At 39.7% G+C, this 21,130-nt stretch overlaps 1 protein-coding gene across 1 annotated transcript in view; it reads right to left on the bottom strand.

Annotated features, from left to right (window-relative positions):
* The window catches only part of LOC122702889 (fatty acid desaturase 2-like protein FADS2B), a 60,149-nt gene that overhangs the window by 30,775 nt on the left and 8,244 nt on the right, over positions 1 to 21,130 (bottom strand). The window contains exons 2-3 of the mRNA XM_043916848.1: positions 16,701 to 16,811; positions 246 to 443 (exon numbers count right to left, since the gene is read on the bottom strand). Of these exons, the coding sequence (XP_043772783.1) occupies positions 246 to 443; positions 16,701 to 16,811 (309 nt within the window). The remainder of the gene's footprint in view (positions 1 to 245; positions 444 to 16,700; positions 16,812 to 21,130) is intronic.

Here is a 21,130-nt window from a genome sequence, read left to right as displayed (position 1 = left end):
CTGTGCTAGGCACTCTACAGAGTAACTTGTTTAGTCCTTCTCAGAATATTTCCATAAGAAAATTGTTACCCCATGTTACAGAAAACAGAACTGGGGCCCAGAGTGGTTTGGTAGCTTGCTGGTGTCAGACACTGATAAGTAACTTGCCAGGAAGTGCCAGGCAGCTGCTGACACCAGCATAAAGAGAAGAAAAATTTCTGTGGCTTCCCATGAAGTAACAGCCCAGGCTTATGATACTGACTTACCTGAGCAACTGTGAGAAGACAGGAAATGAATATTGTGATAAGCCAGCCACTGCCAAAATGCCACACTATTACCCAAGCCAGGGCTTCCAAAATCAAGATCTGGGCAAGGTGAAGGAAGAAGAACCCCAGGTTGGCTTTGAACATATTCATGGTCTCTAATATCCTCCGCAGTTCTTGGAAATCTTCCACCAACTGGGACTGTGAGACAAACATGCAAGAAAGAAATTAGTTCCTTCAGCGGAGAGGGAGCACAGATGAACATAATTATTAATCTATTTTATCAATGTATAATGCCTTAATTTTAAGAATAAACATTTATTTAATAAATAAAATTAAGCATAATTTAAACAAAAAAAATGAAACCTAAAAAAAAATTAGCAAAAAGCTAAATGCTTAAAACAAGTTATGATAATTTTTTTTTTTTTCTGGAGAAGAGACAGATGAGTAGTGATTTGTAAACTGTCCTCAAATGGTTATAGGATATATAATTTACCTTTTTTTGTGTGGATGGGGAAGTTCAGTGAACAGATACATAACTCTAACAATTCTCTTTTTAACTGATTAATTAAAAAAATTCTTGATGCAGATCATTTCTTTTGAAGTCTTTATTGAATTTGTGGCAATATTGCTTTTTATGTATTTATTTATTTATTTTTTGCTGTGAGGCATGTGCGATCTTGGTTCCCTGACGAGGGATCAAACCTGCATCCCCTGCATTGAAAGAAGAAGTCTTAATGACTGCGCTGCCAGGGAATCCCCCAAAAAGTAGTTTTCTACTTTTCAAAACAAAGAGTTTTATTGATATGTAGGTGATGAACAATGTTGCATTGCTCTCACGTATACAGCAAATGATATATATGTGTGTATATATATATACACGTTGTTTCTTCAGAATCTATTCCATTGTAGACCATTATGAGATACTGAACATAGATCCCTGCTAAACAGTTGGTCCTTGTTGCTTGTCTGTTTTATATGTAGAAGTGTGTATTTATTAATAATAGTTGTCTTTTTAAATCAATGTGTTGTTTGATCTCTGATTATACTTTCGGGATCTTTGCTATCTATACAGATCTCTGTTACTTTCTATGTTATCAGCTATTTAGCGTGTGCAAAAGACTCCTTTAGGAAAGATAGAGTTCACTTAGATGAGCTCAAAGGATGAATTTCCTGTGAGATGCTCAGAAGCCCTACAGGAATGATACAGGGTCTCCTGTGGTATTAGCGTGTGTGTCCATTGGTTGGAGGAGTCCTGATTCTGTGTACAAGTACTGTGCTTATGTATGTACATCAAGTACTAGCACTGATTTACGAACTTGCACGTACTCGAGAGTCAGTGAAAGGCCTGGGAAGAAATATCTCCTTAGCTTAATAACTATAATGTGCTCAAAACTCAGACTGTTGAGAAAGTGACCAGGGTATAAGAATGAAAACTTGACTGTTCAGATGTAAAAGAGAAGAGAAATTTGAAATAATAATAAAAAAGAGGTATGAGCATAATCCTAGAAGCAAGAAAATTCATTTCAAAATTCACTGATAAAACTTTTAAATGATCCAATGCCTGGGAAAGGTCTGGATGGGCTCATCTCTAGAGGCCCAATGAACATCAGATTCTTGCAGCCATAGATAACTTTAATAGATCACACAAATGTGCTAGTCCACAAAAGAGTCTGAAATAGTGTACTTGGGTACAAAAATCAAAAATGAAAGATGCTCTCTGTTCATTTCCAAGGGAAACCGTTCATATCAGAGTAATGCAAGTCTGAGCTCTGATCACTAATGCTGAAGAAGCTGGAGTTGGATGGTTCTCTGAAGACCTACAAGACCTGCTAGAACTAACACCAAGAAAAGATGTCCTTTTCATCATCAGTTCAGTTCAGTGGCTCAGTCGTGCAACCAAATGGACTGCTGCAAGCTAGGCCTCCCTGTCCATCACCAACTCCCGGAGCTTACTCAAACTCATGTCCACTTAGGTGGTGATTCCATCCAACCATCTCATCCTCTGTCATCCCCTTCTCCTCCCACATTCAATCTATCCCAGCATCAGGGTCTTTGCAAATGAGTCAGTTCTTTGCATCAGGTGGCCAAAGTATTGCAGTTTCAGCTTCAGCATCAGTCCTTCCAATGAATATTCAGGACTGATCTCCTTTAGGATGGACTGCTTGGATCTCCTTGCAGTCCAAGGGACTCTCAAGATTCTTCTCCAACACCACAGTTCAAAAGCATCATTTCTTCTGTGCTTAGTTTTCTTTCATCCTAAGGGATTAAAATGCAAAAGTAGGAAGTCAAAAGGTACCTGGAGTAACAGGCAAGCATGGCCTTGGAGTACAAAGTGAAGCTGGGCAGATGCTAACAGAGTTTTGCGAAGAGAACACACTGGTCATAACAAACACCCTCTTCCAACAACATAATAGATGACTCTACACATGGACATTACCAGATGGTCAATACCAAAATCAGATTGATTATATTCTTTGCAGCCAAAGATAGAGAAGCTCTATACATCAGCAAAAACAAGACCGGGAGCTGATTATGGCTCAGATCATGAAGTCCTTATTGCCAAATTCAGATTTAAATTGAAGAAAGTAGGGAAAACCACTAGGCCATTCAGGTGTGAACTTGCAGTTATACAGTGGAAGTGAGAAATAGATTCAAGGGATAAGATCTGATAGACAGTGCCTGAAGAACTATGGACAGAGGTTCATAATATTGTACTGGAGGTGGTGATCAAAATCATCCCCAAGGAAAAAAAATGCAAAACAGCAAAGTGAAGCCTGAAGAGGTCTTACAAATAGCTGAGAAAAGAAGAGAAGTGAAAGGCAAAGGAGAAAAAGAAAGATATACCTACCTGAATGCAGAGTTCCAGAGAATAGCAGGGAGAGATAAGAAAGCCTTCCTCAGCAATCAATGCAAAGACATAGAGGAAAACAATAGAATGGAAAAGGCTGGAGATCTCTTCAAGAAAATTAGATATACCAAGGGAAAATTTCATACAAAGATGGGCTCAATATAAGGGACAGAAATGATATGGACGTAACAGAAGCAGAAGATATCAAGAAGAGGTGGCAAGAATACACAGAAGAACTGTACAAAAAAGATCTTAATGAACCAGATAACCACGATGGTGTTGTGATCACTCACCTACAGCCATACATGCAGGAGTGTGCAGTCAAGTGGGCCTTAGGAAGCATCACTACCAACAAAGGTAGCAGAAGTGATAGAATTCCAGCTGAGCTATTTCAAATCCTAAAAGATGATGCTGTTAAAGTGCTGCATTTAATATGCCAGAAAATTTGGGAAACTCAGCAGTGGCCACAGGACTTGAAAAATCAATTTTCATTCTAATCATAAAGAAAGGCAATGCCAAAGGATGTTCAAACTTCTGCACAATTGCAATCATTCCACACGCTAACAAAGTAATGCTTAAAATTCTCCAAGGAGGCTTCAACAGTATATGAACCGAGAACATCCAGATGTTCAAGTTGGGTTTAGAAGAGGCAGAGGAAGCAGAAATCAAATTGCTAACATCTGTTGGATCATAGAGAAAGCAAAGGAATTCCAAAAGACATCTACTTCTGCTTCACTGACAATGCTAAAGCCTTTAACCATGTGGATCACAAAAAACTGGAAAATTCTTCAATAGCTGGGAATACCAGAGCGCCTTACCTACCTCCTGAGCAACCTGTATGCAGGCCAAGAAGCAACAATTAGAACTGGACATGGAACAATGGAGTGTTTCCAAATTGGGAAAGGAGTACATCAAGGCTGTGTTTTGTCACCCTGCTTATTTAACTTCTATGCAGAGTGCATAATGAAAAATGTTGGGCTGGATGAAGCAGAAGCTAGAATCAAGATTGCCAGGAGAAATATCAATAACCTCAAATATGCAGATGACACCACCCTTATGGCAGAAAGTGAACAGGAACTAAAGAGCCTCTTGATGAAGGTGAAAATGAGAGTGAAAAAGCTGGTTTAAAATGCAACATTCAAAAATGAAGATAATGGCAACCAGTCCCATGATTTCATGACAAACAGATGGGGTAAACAATTAAAATAATGACAGACTTTACTTTCTTGGGCTCCAAAATCACTGCAGATTGTGACTGCAGCCATGGAACTAAACTTTGCTTGCTCCTTGGAAGAAAAGCAGTTACAAACCTAGACAACATATTAAAAAGCAGAGACATTACTTTGCCAACAAATGTCTGTCTAGTGAAAGCTATGGTTTTTCCTGTAGTCATGTTTGGATGGGAGAATTGGACTATAAAGAAGTTTGAGCACCGAAGAATTGATGGTTTTGAACTGTGGTGTTGGAGAAGACTCTTGAGAGTCTCTTGGACAGCAAGGAGATCAAACCAGTCCATCCTAAAGGAAATCAGTCCTGAATATCCATTGGAAAGGCTGATGTTGAAGCTGCAGTTCCAAATTTGGCCACCTAATAGGAAGAGCTGACTCATTTGAAAAGACCCTGATGCTGGGAAAGATTGAAGGCACAAGGAGAAGGGGATGACAGAGAATGAGATGGCTGGATGGGCATCACTGACTCAATGGATATGAGTTTGAACAAGCTCCGGGAAATGGTGAAGGACAGGGAAGCCTGCTGTGCTGCAGTCCATGAGGTCACAATGAGTCACACAACCTAGTGACTGAACAATAGTAACAGAGCATTTCTGTGATTTTACCATCACGTTCACTGTACTGTTGGGGTCACTAAGCCCAGAAGGGTGGTTAATGTGAAATCCTCTGTAAGTGATGGAAGCTGGACTTAAGCCTGTACTTCCTGACTTTCAGTTCTGTGCTCAAACACTAATTGTCTACATACATATCTCTGGGTAATCACAGATGCATGAAGAAAATTCATATCAGATCTCTACCCTCAGGGATCAGCACTGTTTTAGATAATAATTATAGCTCTCAGCCATGAATGGGATTATCTTTTCCTTAGAGAAAATATTTAGGAAAAACAACTAAACTCTGCACCATTTCCTCTTTTTAGCCTAGGGCATCCTGCCCTAAATGATTCTGTAAATTTAGAGGCTTGTAAATTACTTATGTGCCTGTTGAGTTTATGATAATTACAGTATCTAAAGTTTATTGGACACTTGCTACATTCCAGACACTGTTCTAAGCACTTTAAATGCCTTTAACTCTTTCAGTAATCTCCCAATAACACTTATGTGGTTGGTTCTATTGTTGCTATTTTACAGAGAGAGAAACTGAACCACAGACAGGTTTGGTAACTGGCCTAGACTCATATCCCACAGTCTCAAGCCCTTCAAAGTCAGGGTCCCAGGATGGATGGGCCATGGTAGAAAGTTGTGACCAAACGTGGTCAGAAGGGAATGGCAAACCACTTCAGTATTCTTGCCTCAAGAATCCCATGAACAGTATGAAAAGGCTAAAGCTATGAAACTGAAACAGGAGCCTCCCAGGTAAGTAGATATCAAAATTGCTACTGGGGAAGAGTAGAGAAATAGCTCCAGAAAGAATATGAGACTAGGCCATGGCAGAAATGACGCCCAGTTATGGATATGTTTAATGGCGAAAGTAAAGTCCAATGAAGAAAACAACAATATTGCATAGGGACCTGGAAAGTTAGGTCCATGAATTAAGATAAACTGGACATGGTCAAGCAGGAGATGGCAAGGCTGAACATCAGCATTTTAGGAATCAGTGAACTACAATGTATGGGAATGGGTGAATTTAATTCACATGACCATTATATTTACTACTGTCAGCAAGAATCCCTTATAAGAAATGGAGTAGCCATCATATTCAACAAAAGAGTCTAAAATGCAGTACCTGGGTGCAGTCTCAAAAATGAGAGTATGACCTCTGTTTGATTCCAAGGCAAACCATTCAGTGTCACAGTAATCCAAATCTATACCCCCACCACTAATGCTGAAGAAGCTGAAGTTGAATGATTCTCTGAAGACCTACCAGACCTTCTAGAACTGACACCAAAAAAAGATGTCCTTTTTGTCATAGGGAATTGGAATGCAAAAGTAGGAAGTCAAGAGACACCTGGAGTAATAGGCAAGCTTGGCCTTGGAGTACAAAATGAAGCCAGGCAAAGGCTAACAAATTTTTGCCAAGAGAATGCACTGGTCATAGCAAACACTCTCTTCCAATAACACAAGAAACGAATCTACACATGGCTATCACCAGATCATCAATGCTGAAATCAGATTGATTATATTCTTTGCAGCCAAAGATGGAGAAGCTCTATACATCAGCAAAAACAAGACCAGGAGCTGATTATGGCTCAGATTATGAAGTCCTTATTACAAAATTCAGAATTAAATTGAAGAAAGTAGGGAAAACCAGTAGGCCATTCAGGTATGAAGTTGCAGTTATACAGTGGAAGTGACATATAAATTCAAGGGATAAGATCTGATAGATTGTCTGAAGAACTATGGACAGAGGTTCATAACATTGTACTGGAGGCGATGATCAAAATCATCCCCAAGGAAAAGAAATGCAAAAAGGCAAAATGGTGTCAGAGGAGGTCTTGCAAATAGCTGAGAAAAGAAGAGAAGTGAAAGGCAAGGAGAAAAGGAAAGATATACCCAACTGAATGCAGATTTCCAGAGAATAGCAAGTAGAGATAAGAAAGCATTCTTATGTGAACATGCAAGAAGCAGAGGAAAATAATAGAATGGAAAACACTAGAGATCTCTTCAACAGAATTGGAGATATCAAGGGAACATTTCATGCAAAGATGGGCACAATAAAGGACAGAAATGGTAAAGACCTAACAGAAAAGAAGCTATTAAGAAGATGAGGCAAGAATAAATAGAATTATACAAAAAAGCTCTAATGATCCAGATAACCACGATCGTATGGTCATTCACCTAGAGCCAGACATTTTGGAGTGTGAAGTCAAGTGGGCCTTAGAAAGCATTGATATGAACAGTGCTAATGGAGGTGATTTAGTGCTAATGGAGGTGGTGGAATTCCAGCTGAACTACTTCAAATCCCAAAAGAAAATGCTATTATAGTGTTACACTTGATATGTCAGGAAATTTGGAAAACTCAGCAGTGGCCACAGGACTTGAAATATCAATTGTCATTCCAATTCCAAAGGAAGGCAATGCCAAAGAACATTCAAAGTACCGCAGAATTGCTCTCACTTCACATGCTAGCAAGGTAATGCTCAAAATCCTTCAAATTAGCCTTCAACAGTACATGAACTGAGAACTTACAGATATCAAGTTGGATTTAGAAAAGGCAGAGGAACCAAAGATCAAATTACCAATATCTGTTGAATCATAGAAGAAGCAAGAGAATTCCAAAAATTAAAAATAAAAAAAAGGGGGGAGGAGCCAAGATGGCAGAGGAGTAAGATGGGGAAACCACTTTCTCTCCTACAAGTTCATCAAAAGAATAACTGAACGCAGAGCAAACTTCACAAAACAACTTCTGATCGCTAGCTGAGGTCATCAGGCACCCAGAAAAGCAGCCCATTGTCTTCTAAAGGAGGTAGGACAAAATATAAAGGATAAAAAGTGAGACAAAAGAGATAAGGACGGAGATCCGTCCCAGGAAGGGAGTCTCAATAGAGGACATTTCCAGACACTGGGAAACCCTCGCACTGGCGGACCTGGGGGAAGTGTTCGAATCTCAGAGGGCAACCTGACTGGGAGGGAAGCAATAAATAAAACCCACAGATTACAAGCCTAAAAGCAACTCCCAGCAGAAAAGTACCCCAGACACCCGCATCCGCCACAAGCAAGTGGGGGCGGAACGGAGAGGAGCGGGCGGCATTGCTTGGGGTAGGGTCGGGCCTGAGTGCCCTGAAGACAATCGTAGGGAGCTTTTGTGAGTTGCCAACTTGAACTGTGGGAGAGCAAAAGAGAGAGAGAAAATTAACCGGCCCAAACACACTGCCAGCCATTTGCAGAACAAAGGGACCGAGAAAGTCCAGAGAAGAGCTAGCAGGCTGCGGACTGGCCCAGCACCCCCGGAGGCAGGAGGCAGGGGGGAGGGGAAAGGGGCAGGCTTGGCCCCAAGGACCGCATCGCCTGCCGCACTGCAAACAGGCCTCCACTTTCTAATCAAAGACCTCCTGAGACTCTGGATGGTCGACATCCGCCGGGAGGGTCACGGCGAGACACAGGGCGCAGGCACCCGACCGGCAGGGGCAGGGACTGGAGATGGGGACACGGAGGGCAGAAGGCGCACTCACCCAACTGGAGCCAGCGGAAACTGAGACTGGGGCCGCGGAAGGGAGTGGGCGCGCCGCACCCGGGGAGAGTGCGCCCGTCAAGCTCCTGGCTGCCTGGACCGCTGTGACGGGGAAGGCACAAAGAGCAGGCGCAGCTTTTTGTGGAACACCCGAGGGCTGGAACCGCACGCAGCGCGGGCGCGCTCCATATAGAGCAGCCGGGAGCCTGAGCAGCGCAGACGGAGAAAGCAGCACCGGCCCCTCCCTGCAACGTGCTGGAACTAGCTACCTGAATAAGAGTCCACCTCCGCCCCGCCTGTGTCAGGGCAGAAATAAGGCTCTGAAGAGACCGGCAAACAGAAGCCAAATAAACAAAGGGAACCGCTTCAGAAGGGACCGGTGCAACAGATTAAAATCCCTGTAGAAAACACCGACTACATCAGAAGGGGCCTGTAGATATCGAGAAGTGTAAGCTGGAACGAGGAGCTATCTGAAACTGAGCCGAACCTGCACTGACCACAACAGCTCCAGAAAATTTCCTAGATATATTTTTACCTTTTTTTTTTTTAAGAAAGAAAAATTTATTTTAATTTTTCTTCTCTTTTATTTTCCTTTAAAATTCCCTATTACTCACAAATTACTCCTTAACTTTCATTTTCATAGATTTTTATGATTTTTTTAATTAGGAAAAAAGTCTTTTTTCTTCTTTTTTTTTTCCTTTTTCTCTTCTATTTTCTATTTTTCTTTTTCTCTTATTTCTTTTAAAGTCCTCTAGTACTCCTCTACTACTCCTTAATTTTCACTTTCAATACACTATAACCTTACAAAAAAAAAAAAAAAAAAGAGAAGCCCTATTCCAGACACAGCAATCTAAACAAGATGAAAAGGCAGAGAAATACCCAACAGGTAAAGGAACATGAAAAATGCCCACCAAGTCAAACAAAAGAGGAGGAGATAGGGAATCTACCTGAAAAAGAATTTAGAATAATGATAAGAAAAATGATCCAAAATCTTGAAAACAAAATGGAGTTACAGATAAATAGCCTGGAGACAAAGACTGAGAAGATGCTGGAAATGTTTAATAAAGACCTAGAAGAAATAAAAAAGAGTCAATTAAAAATGAATAATGCAATGAATGAGATCAAAAACACTCAGGAGGGAACCGACAGTAGAATAACGGAGACAGAAGATAGGATAAGTGACGTAGAAGATAAAACGGTGGAAATAAATGAAGCAGAGAGGAAAAAAGAAAAAAGGATCAAAAGAAATGAGGACAAACTCAGGGACATCTGGGACAATGTGAAACACCCCAACATTCGAATCATTGGGTTCCCAGAAGAAGAAGACTAAAAGAAAGGCCATGAGAAAATACTCGAGGAGATAATAGCTGAAAACTTCCCTAAAATGGGGAAGGAAATAGCCACCCAAGTCCAAGAAACCCAGAGAGTCCCAAACAGGATAAACCCAAGGGGAAACACCCCAGGACACATATTAATCAAATGAACAAAGATCAAACACAAAGAACAAATACTAAAAGAAGCAAGGGAGAATCAACAAATAATACACAAAGGGATTCCCATAAGGATAACAGCTAATCTATCAATAGAAACCATCCAGGCCAGAAGGGAATGGCAGGACATACTGAAAGTAATGAAAGAGAATAACCTACAACCTAGATTACTGTATCCAGCAAGGATCTCATTCAGATATGAAGGAGAATTCAAAAGCCTTACAGACAAGCAAAAGCTGAGAGAATTCAGCACCACCAAACCAGCTCTTCAACAAATGCTAAAGGATCTTCTCTAGACAGGAAACACAGAACGGTTGTATAATCGTGAACCCAAAACAACAAAGTAAATGGCAATGGGACCACACCTATCAATAATTACCTTGAATGTAAATGGGCTGAATGCCCCAACCAAAAGACAAAGATTGGCTGAATGGATACAAAAACAAGACCCCTATATATGCTGTCTACAAGGGACCCACCTCAAAACAAGGGACACAGACAGACTAAAAGTGAAGGGATGGAAAAAAATATTTCACACAAAAGGAGACCAAAAGAAAGCAGGAGTCGCAATACTCATATCAGATAAAATAGACTTTCAAATAAAGGCAGGGAAAAGAGACAAAGAAGGACACTACATAATGATCAAAGGATCAATCCAAGAAGAAGATATAACAATTATAAATATATATGCACCCAACATAGGAGCACCGCAATATGTACGGCAAACACTAACGAGTATGAAAGAGGAAATTAACAATAACACAATAATAGTGGGAGACTTTAATACCCCACTCACAACTATGGATAGATCAACTAAACAGAAAATTAACAAGGAAACACAAACTTTAAATGACACAATGGACCAGCTAGACCTAATTGATATCTATAGGACATTTCACCCCAAAACAATCAACTTCACCTTTTTCTCAAGTGCACACGGAACCTTCTCCAGAATAGATCACATCCTGGGCCATAAATCTGGTCTTGGAAAATTCAAAAAAATTGAAATCATTCCAGTCATCTTTTCTGACCACAGTGCAGTAAGATTAGATCTCAATTACAGGAAAAAAAATTGTTAAAAATTCAAACATATGGAGGCTAAATAACACGCTTCTGAATAACCAACAAATCATAGAAGAAATCAAAAAAGAAATCAACATATGCATAGAAATGAATGAAAATGAAAACACAACAACCCAAAACCTATGGGACACTGTAAAAGCAGTGCTAAGGGGAAGGTTCATGTCACTACAGGCTTACATCAAGAAACAAGAAAAAAGCCAAATAAACAACCTAACTCTACACCTAAAACAATTAGAGAAGGAAGAAATGAAGAACCCCAGGGTTAGCAGAAGGAAAGAAATCTTAAAAATTAGGGCAGAAATAAATGCAAAAGAAACTAAAGAGACCATAGCAAAAATCAACAAAGCTTAAAGCTGGTTTTTTAAAAAAATAAACAAAATTGACAAACCATTAGCAAGACTCATTAAGAAACAAAGAGAGAAGAACCAAATTAACAAAATTAGAAATGAAAATGGAGAGATCACAACAGACAACACTGAAATACAAAGGATCATAAGAGACTACTACCAGCAGCTCTATGCCAATAAAATGGACGACTTGGATGAAATGGAGAAATTCTTAGAAAAGTATAACTTTCCAAAACTGAACCAGGAAGAAATAGAAGATCTTAACAGACCCATCACAAGCAAGGAAATCAAAACTGTCATCAAAAATCTTCCAGCAAACAAAAGCCCAGGACAAGATGGCTTCACAGCTGAATTCTACCAAAAATTTAGAGAAGAGCTAACACCTATCTTACACAAACTCTTCCAGAAAATTGCAGAGGAAGGTAAACTTCCAAACTCATTCTATGAGGCCACCATCACCCTAATTCCAAAACCAGACAAAGACGCCACAAAAAAAGAACTACAGGCCAATATCACTGATGAACATAGATGCAAAAATCCTTAACAAAATTCTAGCAAACAGAATCCAACAACATATTAAAAAAATCATACACCATGACCAAGTGGGCTTTATCCCAGGATGCAAGGATTCTTTAATATCCGCAAATCAAACAATGTAATACACCACATTAACAAATTGAAAGATAAAAACCATATGATTATCTCAATAGATGCAGAGAAAGCCTTTGACAAAATTCAACACTCATTTATGATTAAAACTCTCCAGAAAGCAGGAATAGAAGGAACATACCTCAACATAATAAAAGCTATATATGACAAACCCACAGCAAGCATCACCCTCAATGGTGAAAAATTGAAAGCATTTCCCCTGAAATCAGGAACAAGACAAGGGTGCCCACTCTCACCACTACTATTCAACATAGTGTTGGAAGTTCTGGCCACAGCAATCAGAGCAGAAAAAGAAGTAAAAGGTATCCAGATAGGAAAAGAAGAAGTGAAACTCTCGCTGTTTGCAGATGACATGATCCTCTACATAGAAAACCCTGAAGACTCTTCCAGAAAATTACTAGAGCTAATCAATGAATATAGTAAAGTTGCAGGATATAAAATTAACACACAGAAATCCCTTGCATTCCTATATACTAACAATGAAAAAACAGAAAGAGAAATTAAGGAAACAATACCTTTCACCATTGCAACAAAAAGAATAAAATACTTAGGAGTATATCTACCTAAAGAAACAAAGGACCTATACATAGAAAACTGTAAAACACTGATGAAAGAAATCAAAGAGGACACAAACAGATGGAGAAACATACAATGCTCATGGATTGGAAGAATCAATATTGTCAAAATGGCTATTCTACCCAAAACAATCTATAGATTCAATGCAATCCCTATCAAGCTACCAACGGTATTTTTCACAGAACTAGAACAAATAATTTCACAATTTGTATGGAAATACAAAAAACCTCGAATAGCCAAAGTAATCTTGAGAAAGAAGAATGGAACTGGAGGAATCAACCTGCCTGACTTCAGACTCTGCTACAAAGCCACAGTCATCAAGACAGTATGGTACTGGCACAAAGACAGAAATATAGATCAATGGAACAGAATTGAAAGCCCAGAGATAAATCCACACACCTATGGACACCTTATCTTTGACAAAGGAGGCAAGGATATACAATGGAAAAAAGACAACCTCTTTAACAAGTGGTGCTGGGAAAACTGGTCAACCACTTGTAAAAGAATGAAACTAGAACACTTTCTAATACCATACACAAAAATAAACTCAAAATGGATTAAAGATCTAAATGTAAGACCAGAAACTATAAAACTCCTAGAGGAGAACATAGCCCAAACACTCTCAGACATAAATTACAGCAAGATCCTCTATGACCCACCTCCCAGAATATTGGAAATAAAAGCAAAAATAAACACATGGGACCTAATGAAACTTAAAAGCTTTTGCACTACAAAGGAAACTATAAGCAAGGTGAAAAGACAGCCCTCAGAATGGGAGAAAATAATAGTAAATGAAGAAACAGACAAATGATTAATCTCAAAAATATACAAGCAACCCCTGAAGCTCAATTCCAGAAAAATAAATGACCCAATCAAAAAATGGGCCAAAGAACTAAACAGACATTCCTCCAAAGAAGACATACAGATGGCTAACAAACACATGAAAAGATGTTCAACATCACTCATTATCAGAGAAATGCAAATCAAAACCACAATGAGGTACCATGACACGCCAGTCAGGATGGCTGCTATCCAAAAGTCTACAAGCAATAAATGCTGGAGAGGGTGTGGAGAAAAGGGAACCCTCTTACACTGTTGGTGGGAATGAAAACTAGTACAGCTGCTATGGAGAACAGTGTGGAGATTTCTTAAAAAACTGGAAATAGAACTGCCATATGACCCAGCAATCCCACTTCTGGGCATACACACTGAGGAAACCAGATCTGAAAGAGACACGTGCACCCCAATGTTCATTGCAGCACTGTTTATAATAGCCAGGACATGGAAGCAATCTAGATGTCCATCAGCAGATGAATGGATAAGGAAGCTGTGGTACATATACACCATAGAATATTACTCAGCCATTAAAAAGAATTCATTTGAATCAGTTCTAATGAGATGAATGAAACTGGAGCCCATTATACAGAGTGAAGTAAGCCAGAAAGATAAAGAACATTACAGCATACTAACACATATATATGGAATTTAGAAAGATGGTAACAATAACCCTATATGCAAAACAGAAAAAGAGACACAGAAGTACAGAACAGACTTTTGACCTCTGTGGAAGAAGGTGAGGGTGGGATGTTTCAAAAGAACAGCATGTATACTATCTATGGTGAAACAGATCACCAGCCCAGGTGGGATGCATGAGACAAGTGCTCCGGCCTGGTGCACTGGGAAGACCCAGAGGAATCGGGTGGAGAGGGAGGTGGGAGGGGGGATCAGGATGGGGAATGCATGTAACTCTATGGCTGATTCATATCAATGTATGACAAAACCCACTGAAATGTTGTGAAGTAATTAGCCTCCAACTAATAAAAAATTAAAAATTAAAAACAAATAAATTAAAAGAAAAAAAAAATCTGCTTCACTGACTACACTAATACTCCTCTGCGTTTACTGTTTCTTCTGATCCTTTGTGGATCACAACAAGCCATGAAAAATTCTTAACGAGATGGGAGTACTAGACCATCTTACCAGCCTCTTGAGAAACCTCTATGCACGACAAGAAGCAACAGTTTGAAAGAAACTTGGAACAATTGACTGGTTCAAAATTGGGACAGGAGTACGTCAAGGCTGTATATTGTCACCCTGCTTATTTAATTTATATGCAGAGTACATCATGTGAAATGCTGTTGTGAATGAAGCAGAAGCTGAATAAGATTGCTGGGAGAAATATCAACAACTTCAGATAAGATCATACCACTCTGATGGCAGAAAGTGAAGAGGAACTAAAGAGTCTGTTGATGAAGGTGAAAGAGGAAGGTAAAAAATCTGGCTTCAAACTCAGCATTCAAAAAATGAAGATCATGACATTCAGTCCAATCACTTCATTCAAATAGATGGGGAGAAAATAGAAATAGTGACAGACTTTCTTTTCTTGGTCTCCAAAATTCACTGCAGCTGGTGACTTCAGCCATGAAATTAAAAGATGCTTGCTCCTTAGAAGGAAAGCAGTGAAAAACCTAGATAGCATATTAAAAAGCAGAGACATTAGTTTGCCCACAAAGGTCCATATAGTCAAATATATGGGTTTTCCAGTAGTCATGTATGGATGTGAGAGTTGGACATGAAAGAAGGCTGAGCCTCAAAGAATTATTGCTTTTGAACTGTGGTGTTGGAGAAAACTCTTGAGAGTCCCTTGGACAGCAGGGAGATCAAACCTGTCAATCCTACAGGAAATTAACCCAGGATATTCATTGAAATGATTGATGGTTAAGCTGAAGCTCCAATACACTGGCCACCTGATGGAAGAACAGACTCACTGGAAAAGACCCTTGTGCCTGGAAAGCTTGAGGGCAGGAAGAGAAGAGGGATAGAGGATGAGATGTTTGGATGGCATCATGCTCTATGGACATGACTTTGCGCAAACTCTGGGAGATAGTGAGGGAACATGGAGGCCTGGCGTGCTGCAGTTCACAGGGTCGCAGAGTCAGACGTGACTTACTGACCGAACAACAGCATCTCGGCTCCTACACCTTGTCATAGGAACCGGGCTCTGTGTCCAGGCTGTCTGCCTGAGGGCACACTCATCTCAGTACAGTGCATTGCTTCCTGACACACAGTCTTGAGGGATGCACATGGGCCTAAGGAGTCAGCCTAAGTATTCATCTTGGGCCTGCATGTAACCAGTCCTGTCTCCTCAGATTCCTCCTATCCCCTTGTGAGTTTGTTTCTTCATTTCTTTTTTTGTTTGTTTGTTTCTTCATTTCTTAAAGTGGAAATATAATTCTTTTTCTTTCTGCCTCACAGTGATATCTGGATCACCACTTAGTACAAAGTATTTCAAAAGAATGGTACAATTGTAAGCTGTTTTAAAACATGAAGAGCAAAAAAAAAAAAAAAAAATGCAGTGCTTAATATTAGTTAAATCCCTTTAAGCTTTATGTGCAATCATTCTAGTGAATTCTAGTTTTATGGAGGCCCTGCCCTCTGAAGACAGTTTTTCAGTCAACCAAATCCTTGGCGAAAGAAAAGTGGTGCTTTTCGTGGGGAATACCCAAAGGTTTGGAGCCAGAAAGAGGTGAACTGGAGTTCCCATTCTTTGCTTTTCAGAAGGTAGTTTATTCTCCTGGAACTGTAATTTCTCCAATTGTAAAAAGAACTCTAGTTAGGATATAGTCACATCATTGATTCAAAGGCTATTTATGGAATTCCTACTACAAGTCCAATCCTGTGCCAGTAGGTACTGAGGACACATAGTCTCTGCTCTCATGGATACTGGTTTAACAGGGAATATCAAAAAATATAAGCAGTCATGGAAAAAGAAAATTATGTGTAAGTTCGAGGCAAGAAGTAGGTAGTTCAGTTCAGTCACTCAATCGTGTCCGACTGTTTGCGATCCCATGAATCGTAGGTTAGACACATTGAATTACTGTTTGGCAGAGGGCCAAGCATTCCATTCCTTTGTTTCTCACAGGTTTAACAATTCTGAGGATCTCAGAAAGATTATTATGAAATATTTGGAATCCTCTCATTTATGCTATCGCAGGCCCTCCCAGACATGATGGCTGGTTTCCCACATAAAATTATAAATTGGCCCTGAAATATACCCCATCCCCATCCCTCTGTATACTCTTGAGTCCTGAGACCTCACTCACATTTTTGTTTCTCTCCTGATTGGGCTCTTCTTGAGCAAGCTCTCCAATGAACAGTGGTTTAAGGTACAATTGCACAATGTCAGGGTCAGGATGCATGGCTCTGAAGACGTCCTGTGAATCAGAGAGAACTGTTAGAGGCTTAAAAAAGACCTGCTTACACACAGATATCTCCCCTTTCTTACTTCGCTCTGTACCGACCTTAGCAATCAGCACAGGCTATGTTATAGAGCATTTACTTCTAACTCTAGGTTGACACTTCAAGTTCATTGGTCAGAATTGTCCTTGAAATTCCTCTATGAAAGCCTCACAGTGGTGATCCACCCACTGAGTGCATGGCTTACTAGGCAAGTCCTGGGTAGAAAGTTGATCCCCAAGCATTGGAAGAGATCATTGTTTATTTGATTGAGCACCAGAAGAAGTAGTTGGCTTTGAGATTATGGGCCATGGAAAGTCTTTAGAGTCAAACCTCAGGCTTGGTGTGGAAGTTGCCCACATTATTTGGGGCATGCAGCAACCAAGACTGCCTATGCAAATCACATTTATCAGAGTTCCCCTTTTACTACTTGGCCTAGGACCAGAGGACAGAGGTTCTTGCATTAAGTTATTTCCAAGTAAAGACAAGTTAAAGTTGATGATGATAACAAACATCTAAGAGAGCATGGGAGCAAAGCTCTCAAATCCTTAGTTTTCTAAAGTAGCACTTTCTTGGCTAAGTTTATCACTGAAGAAGCCTTAGCACTTTAAAAAAAAAAAATAGCATTCTCTGTATGGGCTTGAAATAGGCACAAAATAGAGCTGACCCACTATATTTTTCCAAATCCATTCCCATTTTAAGTAGTAACTCCAAGTGGCTATGAGAAGCAGTGTTGGTTCCCATGTCCTGCTTAAGTTTGGAAATAAGAGACAGTCTTTTTTATTTTTTCCTGCGGGGATTTAAACTGCTCTTGGGGGGGAAGGAGGCTTCTCCAAGAGAAAGATAATGGACTTCTTGCTATTATGGCTTTGAGAATAGGAAGGATTTAGTATGAAGAAAAATAACCAAGGTTTGAATTTGAATGTGCGGAATCCATACACAATACTTTGGAGTGGTGGTGTTGCATGGTGCTGATCAAGAAACTGTATCCCCGAGCAGCCTTCCTCCACCCAAGTTCGATACTTGCTGTGTAATTGTGGACAAGTCTCTTGACCAGTCCATGCTCCTGTTTTCTCCTCCCTAACATGGGAGTGACAGTAATAGCTACTCAATATATAAAGTTATTATAAAAATTAAGTGAACTGATTAGAATCTGCGTGGCTTATAGTAAATTCTCAGACATATTAGTTCTCTTTCCTATGTGTATACCTCTGGGCTTCCTTGGTGGCTCAGATGGTAAAGAATCTGCCTGCAATACAGGAGAGCCCTGTTAGATCCCTGGGTTGGGAAGATCACCTGGAGAAGGGAAAGGCTACCCATTCCAGTATTCTTGCCTGCAGAATTCCATGGACAGAGGAGCCTGGTGGACTACAGTCCATGGCGTTGCAGAGTTGAACATGACTGAATGACTAAGACACACAGGGATAAGAGCTACCTGCCTTCCTTCTCTTCAATAAAATATAACAGTTTGGAGATTTTCTTTCCATACTCCATTCGGAGTGAGCTCTGAATTGTTTCAGTGAATACAATGAACCCTCCATCATCAAAATCTAAAGTGATTTTAGATATATCTAGAACTACATGCAAGCCTACACATACAGCATTTTCATATGTGTAGGCTTGTATGATGTGTATATATATATATATATATATATATATATATATATATATATATAGTGAATGAGGTTATTCAGAGAGGTGCAATATCAACTCTTTAGACTCACTTTTCTAGATTGACTGATGTAAGAAGGGATTTGTATCTGCTAGAACCAGTCCAGGCTCTACTCTTCATTCTGCCTTTGTACACTTTCTCTGACCCCCTCGGGAAATGCTGCTTTCAAAGATGTGTTTTCGTGTCACATTCAATGACTCTAAAGTTAGTTTACCTAACAGGATGAGAGTCATTCGGTGATTACCAATGTGACTAAACGTTTCAGGGTGGCCCATACTGAAAAATCATGTTCTGCCTTTGTTAAGGAACAGATGAGGGTGAGAAACACTCTGAGGGATCAAGATCAGAGTGTAGAGGAGGGTGAGGCCCTGGATTTGCATCTTACTCTGAGCAGTCATCCGGAGCCCTGGAACAGTGTGCTGATGCCAATGTTCCTCTGGGTTCACTGTTTCTTCTGATCTTCAGCAAAATTCACAGGTCAGTACTGTGACAACAGAGACTGAAGACCCACAGAGTTTTCCAGAAGAGTAAGAACTGCCTTGCTGTGTGGAACTCTTTTCACTGTATTAATGGGCAGCACAAAAGTGGCTTAGGCAGTCTTAGAATATTCAATTAGAAGGAATGTGCCTATTAGAGTCTAGATACAGAGTAAGTTGTGAGATTTCCTTCTCAAAAGACCTTCATAATAGATTTTTTTCTTTTCTTTTTTTTTTTTTTTTTTTTTTTTTAATTAACATTATTTGGCAAATATGCTGCTCCTGAAGAAAGTCTGGGGTAAGTGAAGGGGAGAGGGAGTAACACCATTTTTTTTTAGTATATCCTATGTACAAGGTACTCTATGGGCCAACTCAGCATCATCAACTTAGTTCTGTGAATTTCCATCATTTTGTTATACATATAAAGACTCCAAATCTCAGGACATTTCCACAGTAAGTGGGAGAGACAGGATTTGAACTCAGGTCTATGTGGCTTTAAAGCCATGAAGCCATAATGTCCATTCCAGCCTTAACATGAACAGTTATTTTCCTGAAAGAAGGGTGATACAAGATTGTTTTGGGAGGATATTAAGACCAGTACATGCATGCTAGGCAGTTAGTAAAGGTGTTTCCCACCTTAGGTTTTAATCACGTGCATCACTTTGTCTGTGGCCCCAACCTACTTCTCCAGGTTTGCCTCTCACCATACCCTTCAGGCCTCATCCTGTCCAGTGTAAGTCTCCCTGTTCAATAAACATTCCATGGCTCTGTGTAGTTCTGAAGCTTTGTGATACATACGGCTCCCTTTGCCTTGACTACTTTCCTCCATTTTTTCAACTTAAAAGTTCCTTCTCATTCTTGAACATCCAGATGAAATATGCCTTCTTAACATAGTCAGGAAAGTTATTTATGATCTCTTCTGGGCTCTCATGACACTGTGTTCCTAAATCTTTTCAAATGATATTGCAGTGAACCTGTGTATTCACAAAGGCCTTCTTAGTGGCTTTTGACTTTTTTGAAGACTGAGACCATGCACTATTGATTAAATTATACCTGATGTTTCTTGCTGTGCCTGGAATATGGCATGTGATCAAGAGATGTCTCATGAGTAAGGGAAAGGGTGGATGAATAGAGCAGTATATGATTTCTCTAACAAGGAGAAAGTTGAGAAGTATTGAGTTCAAGGATATGGGTCTTAAGCACTGCTGTCTCTTCCCCGCTCTCAGCATCTCTATTTTCTGACCTCTTAACTACTTTATACTCTCTCATTTTCCTCTGTTATCTTTTGATTCACCTCTCAACCATCATCTCTATTTCCTAACCTATTCATAAATTTACACCATAGCTCCTCTTAAGACTGATTCTTTCCCAAACAGTATCAACGCAGTGGAAAGATGTAATTATCTTTGCTTTCACAAGTGACTTTGGAAATCCTGCTGATTTTTTGCTGTTATTTAATGGGGGATGGATAGCTGTCCTTTATTGGAAGAGTAGTATGATCCCTACTGGGAGAGACAAGTATGTGAAGTGAGAAGGCCTAAGAAGGATCATGTCCTTACAATTTACCTACTGTATACAGGCTGTGCCCTGCATCAAGGCACTTGGCCTAGAGGGATGTGTGGGTTGAAATCCAGGAGACACTCTATTTGCCAAATCTTGTTCTGCAATCAACCAAAGTGTGTGCCTATAAAATTTACACCAAAATACAGCATAGGGAGCAGTGCAGTGTGTGGTTTATTTTGGGAAAATTGCTTAATCACTCAAGATTCAATTTGTTTTCTAACTTTGGATACTACTTAGTCTGTTCCATGGGCTCATTTACTCCCTCACTCATTTGTTCAGTCATTATAAAACCTTGCTGAAGTGTTAGCTTAGCATCAAAGAGCTTAAGCTTTGGAATCAGATGCCATTAAATTTATTAATTAAATAATTAATAATATTAATTAAATTAAATAATATTTTCATATTATTATTATTTTGTTCATCTGAATTGGGTTGAAATTTCCACATATTCAGAAAAAATAATTTAAAAAAAGCACCCATAGTGAATATATGTACATAGTCACAAAATCACTGTAACTAGAACATAGATTTTGATTTACTTATTTCAAAAAGCTCACCAGGGGACTTCCCTGTCAGTCTGGTGATT

The sequence above is a fragment of the Cervus elaphus genome, chromosome 1 (genome assembly GCF_910594005.1).
Source record: "Cervus elaphus chromosome 1, mCerEla1.1, whole genome shotgun sequence".
NCBI classification, from domain to species: Eukaryota; Metazoa; Chordata; class Mammalia; order Artiodactyla; family Cervidae; genus Cervus; species Cervus elaphus.
The sequence above is the reverse complement of the archived record's forward strand: the minus strand, read 5'-3'. Positions and strand labels throughout refer to the sequence as shown.